A 7,711-nucleotide genomic window follows, 5' to 3' on the forward strand; every position below is an offset into this window, starting at 1 on the left:
GTAAATGAACAAAGAATTTATTCATTTAAGCAGAAATATCTAATGATATTTCAAGTATTAATAAGCAGTACTTCAATTTGCAAATTCATGTGTGCTTACCTTTTTTCATCTCCCAATTCTTCATTTTTCTGAGATTTTTCAGGACCTTTCTCTTTTCCCTTATATAAAAGAAAGTTATCATTTTAAATCGCATGGTTCACTTTTGTGAGATTAAGGAGAATGTGTTATTGATATTTGTTCAAAGTTTTCTTTACCTTAAGGAAAGCAACAAATGATCCAATATGTGCATCTCCTCGTTCAGGAACTACTACATCATCTGTGTTGGCGTCAGTAAAATCATACACCTCCTGGTCTAAGTATAGATTAATACTTATTAGAAAATATGAATAGCAAACAGTGTGCTCTGTCACTGCAGTGCTTAGAAAAAAGTATATTTTTCTCAATAAAAGAGTTGATCAAAGATGCTATAACTTGGGGGCTTCCCAGGTGGTACTAGTGGTAAAGAACCCACCTGCCAATGCAGGAGATGCAAGAGATATTCGATCCCTGGGTCAGGAAGGTCCCATGGAGGAGGGCATGGCAACCCACTCCAGTACTCTTGTCTGGAGAATCCCACAGAGAGAGGAGCTTTACAGGCTAAGGTCCATAAGTTGCAGAGTCGAACATGACTGAAGCAACTTAGCAAGCACGCGCACACTATTATTTTTAAAGCCCACTTTTAAAAAAATATTCATTTTTAAAAAGGGCTATATACATGACATAAAAGCAGCAGACACCTTATGAATTACCTTTTTGAGAATCAGGTTTACTTCCTACTGAGTGACTGTCATTTCTTGATGTCTGCTCTCTATTTGATTCTGACACTTGAGAATGAAGGCTAATTGTGTCGTCATCTGATGGCTGAATGCAATAAAGTAAAAAGTAAAAATGAGGCATTTTAAACATATGATAAAGATTAAGTTGCTTTAATTCCATATATGAAGTACAGAACACCTGATTTAAATCTCCAGTTTTAAAACCAAAAATTAATATGAGTTTTACTGTTTTGCTTTTAAAACTGTACAAGTCTTTTTTTTAACTTGAGGTCATAAAATGCAATGCTGATCACATTTTTAAGCAAAATAAATGAAATGTGTGCAAGTGCCTATCTACTTCAAAGCTCTAGTAAATTTTTTTTGTTTTTCTAATAAAATTTTAAAATAAAATAGTTCAGTAATAGAAAAGACTCACTTCTGTTGTAGACAATCGTTTCTCTCCATTATCACTTCCAATTCCAGAGTCAGGACCATGATTTTTATTTGGATAAAAATCTTCCATACTATGGAAATACAAATTCTAAGGGCAGTTAAGGTTTTCTTCTTAAATAGGCAATACATAATTGACCTAAAATTTCGCTAGATAATATACAATATATACTTTTGATATGTAAGATCCTTAAAAAATATGAGGGGAAAAATATCGGATCAGATAAAACACTTTATTCATGTCCTTCATGTAATATTTTCACATGCTCTGTTGTAAAATAGGTTAACAATAGCCTTGACAATAGCCTATTATTTCTCCTGAGAGATTCAGAAAAGCAGATAGTCCTGCTACAAAATCATCTTGATAAAGACCTATTTTTCTTATGAGTTTATCAAATTTCTCCATATAATGCTGGAATGTTTTTTAACCTTAATACAACCATATCTTCATTATCTCTAAAAATATATTTAGCTTCATAAATAAGAACCATTATGTAATTAAGAGAAAAAAGGCCCAAAAAATGCCTGTAAAGCATTGAATAAGCAATTGTTTTGGTGTGAGGAAAGAGCTGTCCTTGCAAATTTCTGAATTACACTATGTTACTCAGGCTGCAAAATAGTTTTCACTTGAATTTGCAAATTTACCATATACTCTACATTGACCACTCTATACTCTACCATATACTCTACATGACCATACATATGCCAAGAATCAGGCTAATTTTTTTAAGTATTTTATTTTAAGTATTTATTTTAAGTATATAATACTTCACATTCCTTGTGAAAACTCTAGCAGGTTATTGGTGCTTTCTCATTTTACAGAAAAGGAAACAGGCCAGAAAGGGTTGAAAAAATGACCCAATGACATACAACTTGCAAATGGCAGTCTAAGTTTTAACCCAAGATTATCTAACACTGAAGTCCCTGATCTCCTATATTTCTTCCCCAAATACTGATTTTATACTTTTCAGGAGTATATCAACAAACTTAGGGAAGCAATTACCAAGGGTTAAAGCACTATGCTGAACACCTGAGATGAGATGCATTTTAATATGTTTGCTTTCAAAGCGATCTCAGCCCAGAGAGGGAGTATGCTTATCTGTTCTGAAGGATATAACAAAGGTAAATGGGGCTTCCCAGATGGTTCAGAGGTAAAGAATCCACCTGCCAAGCAGGAGACAAGGATTTGATCCCTGGGTCGGGAAGATCCCCTGGAGAAGGAAATGGTAACCCACTCCAGTATTCTTGCCTGGGAAATCACAGTCGGAGGAGCCTGGCAGGCTACAGTCCATGGGGTCGCAAAAGAGTCAGACACAACTTGCCGAATCAATAGCAAGAACAAAGGTAAATATAAATTTTTCCTTGGGAAGGTGAGGAAAGGCCTCACCCAAGAAAGCAGCATTTGAGATTAATCTTGAAGGATGAAAGACAACTCGGCATTTGCCGAGTGCCTACACTGTGTTAGATACTATGCCTGGTGCACCTCATATTTTGTTTATAATGAAATTGTACAATTTATGCATTATTATTTCTTCTTACAAATGAAGAAACAAAGCTAATAAAAGTTAACTTCCCAAGGCGAAATATTATGACATTTACTGAGTATCATTTAATGAACTAGTTGCCAGACACACATTTAATTCTCACAACAAGCTTACGAAGTATGTATTGTTAACATTTTAAATAAATAAACAGGCTCAGAGAGATTAAATAACTTGCATAGGCCAAGTAGGAATTATGAGATTAAACCATAATTAGAACTAAAATCCATCTGACTCCACAGCCCAATAAAACTGGAAAAGGTCAGTTTTCATTTCAATCCCTAAGAAAGGCAATCCGAAAGAATGCTCAAACTACCTCACAATAGCACTCATCTCACACGCTAGTAAGGTAATGCTCAAAATTCTCCAAGCCAGGCTTCAGCAATACGTGAACTTCCAGATGTTCGAGCTGGTTTTAGAAAAAGCAGAGGAACCAGAGGTCAAATTGCCAATATCCGCTGGATCATCGAAAACCCAAGAGAGTTCCAGAAAAACATCTATTTCTGCTTTATTGACTATGCCAAAGCCTTCGACTGTGTGGATCAAAATAAACTGTGGAAAATTCTGAAGGAGATGGGAATACCAGACTACCTGACCTGCCTCTTGAGAAACCTGTATGCAGGACAGGAAGCAACAGTTAGAACTGGACATGGGAAGATGGAGGAGGAATAGGACGGGGAGACCACTTTCTCCCCTACAAATTCGACGGGGAGACCACTTTCTCCCCTACAAATTCATCGAAAGAACATTTGAACGCTGAGCAAACTGCACAAAACAACTTCTGATCACTAGCAGAGGACATCAGGCGCCCAGAAAAGCAGCCCATTGTCTTCGAAAGGAGGTAGGACAAAATATAAAGATAAAAATAGAGACAAAAGAGCTAGGGACGGAGACCCGTCCCGGGAGGGAGCCGTGATAGACAAAGTTTCCAAACATCAGGAAACCCTCTCACTGGCAGGTCTGGGGGAAGTTTTTGAATCTCAGAGGGCAACCTAACTGGGTGGAAAAATAAATAAAACCCACAGATTACATGCCTAAAAGCAACTCCCAGCAGAAAAGTACCCCAAATGCTAAGCATCGGCCACCAGCAAGTGGGGGCGGAACAGAGAGGAGCGGGCGGCATTGTTTACGGTAAGGACCGGGCCTGGATGCCCTGAGGGCAATCGGAGGGAGCTAATGTGAGATAGCAACTTAAACTGTGGGATAGCAAGAGAGAGAGAGAGAAAATTAACCTGCGAAAAGCGCGCGAACCGAACACACTGTCGGCCGCTGGCAGAACAAAAGAAAGACTGAGCAATTCCAGAGATGAGCTAGCTGACGGCGGCTGACCGGCCCATCCCCGGCCGGAGGCAGGGGGAAGGAGAAAGGGGCAAACTCGGCCCCAGAGACGGCATCTGTTACCAAACTGCAAACAGGCTCCCAGTTTCTAACCACAGACATCCTAAGATTCTGGATGGTTGACATCTGCCAGGAAGGTCGTGGCTAGAGGCCAGCTCCCCAGAACAGACACAAGCTGCACCCAACCGGCGCCCATCCATGGAAACTGAGGCTGGGACCGTGGAGGGGATAAGGCATGCTGCACCCAGGCAGAGTGTGCTCCTCAAGCTCCTGGCTCCCTCAGCTTCTCAGGCCGGGGAAAGCACAAAACGCAGGCCCAACCGAGTCTGCGCTTTTGTGGAGTACCCGAAAACCGGAACCGCACGCCACGCAGGGCCCCCTCCCTATAGAGCAGCCTGGAGCCTGAGCAGTGTAGACAGGGAAAGCACACATGCCCGCCGCGAGCGGGGGCAAACACAGTGTGGCCGAAGACTGCGCGTGCTCCCCACACGTGCCAGTGATATCTCTCTGCAGCGCCCCTCCCTCCCCGCAGCACGACTGAATAAGCAAACCTAAACAAGAGACCACCTCCGCCTGCTTGTGTCAGGGCGGAAATTCGATACAGAAGAGACCTGCAAACAGAAGTCAAATAAACAAAGGGAACTGCTTCAGAAGTGACTGCTGCAACAGATTAAAATCCCTGTAGTTAACACCAACTACACCTGAAGGGGCCTATAGATAGCGAGAAGTGTAAGCTGGAACAAGGAGCTATTTGAAACTGAACTGAATCCACGCTGCCCACAACAGCTCCAGAGAAATTCCTAGATATATGTATACTGTTTTTTTTTTTAATTAAAAAGAGTTTTTTTCTTTTCTTTTTTTTTAAATTTTTTCTCTTTTATGTTCTTTTAAAATTCCCTAATACTCCTCTATTACTCCTTAATTTTCATTTTCATTCCCATATATTTTTACTACTTTTTTAATTAAAATTTTTTTTCTTTCTTTTTTTTTCTTTTAAAGTCCTCTATTACTCCCCTATTACTCCTTAATTTTCATTTTCATTTCACTATAACCTTGAAAAAAAAGACCCTATTTTTTTTAAGACCCTATTTTTAAAGCAAACTTTATATATTTCTTAAATTTTTTGTTTTTGTTTCTAATATTGTATTTTTAAGAGTCTAACCTCTACTCTAGATTTTTAATCTTTGTTTTTCAGTATTTGATATCAACTTTGGACATTTAAGAATCCAATATTCAGTACCCAGTACTGAGTACCCAGTACTCAGGAGTGTGATGATTACTCTCTCCCCCTTTTGACTCGCCTTTTTCTCCCCCAGATCACCTCTATTTCCTCCCTCCCCTTTCTCTTCTCAATCTAATTCTGTGAATCTCTGTGGGTGTTCTGGGCTATGGAGAACACTTAGGGAACAGAGTACTGCATAGATCTGTCTCTCTCCTCTTGAGTCCCCCTTTTTCTCCTCCTGCTCATCTCTATCTACTTCCTCCCTCTCCTCTTCTTCATGTAACTATGTGAACCTCTCTGGTTGTCCCTCACGGTGGAGAATCTTTTCACCATTAACCTAGAAGTTTTATTATCAGTGCTGTATAGTTGGAGAAGCCTTGAGGCTACTGGAAGAATAAAACTGAAAGCCAGAGTCAGGAGACTTAAGCCCAAAACATGAGAACACCAGAGGACTCCTGACTACAGGGAACATTAAGTAATAAAAGATCATCCAAAAGCCTCCATACCTACACTGAAACCAACCACCACCCAAGAGCCAATAAGTTCCAAGCAAGTCATACCACGCAAATGCTTTAACAACACAGGAACATAGCCCTTAGGGTCAACATACAGGCTGCGCCGAGTCACACCAAACACACAGACCCATCTCAAAACTCACTACTGGACACTCCACTGCACTCCAGAGAGAAGAAATCCAGTTCCACGCACCAGAACACCGATGCAACCTTCCCTAACCGAGAAACCTTGACAAGCCAATCGTCCAACCCCACCCACTGGGAGAAACCTCCACAATAAAAAGGAACCACAGACCACCAGAATACAGAAAGGCCACTCCAAACACACCAATCTAAATAAGACGAAAAGGCAGAGAAATACCCAACAGGTAAAGGAACATGAAAAATGCCCACCAAGCCAAACAAAAGAGGAGGAGATAGGGAATCTACCTGAAAAAGAATTTAGAATAATGATAATAAAAATGATCCAAAATCTTGAAAACAAAATGGAGTTACAGATAAATAACCTGGAGACAAAGATTGAGAAGATGCAAGAAATGTTTAACAAGGACCTAGATGAAATAAAAAAGAGCCAATTAAAAATGAATAATGCAATAAATGAGATCAAAAACACTGGAGGGAACCAATAGTAGAATAACGGAGGCAGAAGATAGGATAAGTGAAGTAGAAGATAAAATGGTGGAAATAAATGAAGCAGAGAGGAAAAAGGAAAAAAGAATCAAAAGAAATGAGGACAATCTCAGTGACCTCTGGGACAGTATGAAATGCCCCAACATTTGAATCATAGGAGTCCCAGAAGAGAAGACAAAAAGAAAGGCCATGAGAAGATACCTGAGGAGATAATAGCTGAAAACTTACCCAAAATGCGGAAGGAAATAGCCACCCAAGTCCAAGAAACCCAGAGAGTCCCAAACAGGATAAACCCAAGGCGAAAAACCCCAAGACACATATTGTTCAAATTAACAAAGATCAAACACAAAGAACAAATATTAAAAGCAGCAAAGGAGAAACAACAAATAACACACAAGGGGATTCCCATAAGGATAACAGACATTTGTTATCTTTTGATAGCAACTCTTCAGGCCAGAAGGGAATGGCAGGACATACTTAAAGTTATGAAAGAGAATAAACTACAACCCAGATTACTGTACCCAGCAAGGATCTCATTCAGATATGAAGGAGAATTCAAAAGCTTTACAGACAAGCAAAAGTTGAGAGAATTCAGCACCACCAAACCAGCTCTTCAACAAATGCTGAAGGATCTTCTCTAGACAGAAAACACAGAAAGGTTGTATGAACTTGAACCCAAAACAACAAAGAAAATGGCAACGGGACCATTCTTATCAATAATTACCTTAAATGTAAATGGGTTGAATGCCCCAACCAAAAGACAAAGATTGGCTGAATGGATACAAAAACAAGACCCCCATATATGCTGTCTACAAGAGACCCACCTCAAAACAAGAGACACATACAGACTAAAAGTGAAGGGCTGGAAAAAAATATTTCATGCAAACGGAGACCAAAAGAAAGCAGGAGTCGCAATACTCATATCAGATAAAATAGACTTTCAAATAAAGGATGTGAAAAGAGACAAAGAAAGACACTACATAATGATCAAAGGATCAATCCAAGAAGAAGATATAACAATTATAAATATATATGCACCCAACACAGGAGCACCGCAATATGTACGGCAAACACTAACGAGTATGAAAGAGGAAATTAATAGTAACACAATAATAGCAGGAGACTTTAATACCCCACTCACAACTATGGATAGATCAACTAAACAGAAAATTAACAAGGAAACACAAACTTTAAATGACACAATGGACCAGCTAGACCTAA

The 7,711-nt window shown here is 39.5% G+C and overlaps 1 protein-coding gene across 4 annotated transcripts in view; it reads right to left on the reverse strand.

Annotated features, from left to right (window-relative positions):
* LRCH2 (leucine rich repeats and calponin homology domain containing 2) overlaps positions 1-7,711 on the reverse strand; it is a 105,307-nt gene that overhangs the window by 38,203 nt on the left and 59,393 nt on the right. For all 4 annotated transcript variants that reach the window (XM_043459092.1, XM_043459091.1, XM_043459089.1 and 1 more), the window contains exons 7-10: positions 1,231-1,318; positions 789-900; positions 255-352; positions 100-158 (exon numbers count right to left, since the gene is read on the reverse strand). In XM_043459092.1, the coding sequence (XP_043315027.1) occupies positions 100-158; positions 255-352; positions 789-900; positions 1,231-1,318 (357 nt within the window). The remainder of the gene's footprint in view (positions 1-99; positions 159-254; positions 353-788; positions 901-1,230; positions 1,319-7,711) is intronic.

The sequence above is a fragment of the Cervus canadensis genome, chromosome X (assembly GCF_019320065.1).
Source record: "Cervus canadensis isolate Bull #8, Minnesota chromosome X, ASM1932006v1, whole genome shotgun sequence".
Taxonomy (NCBI): domain Eukaryota; kingdom Metazoa; phylum Chordata; class Mammalia; order Artiodactyla; family Cervidae; genus Cervus; species Cervus canadensis.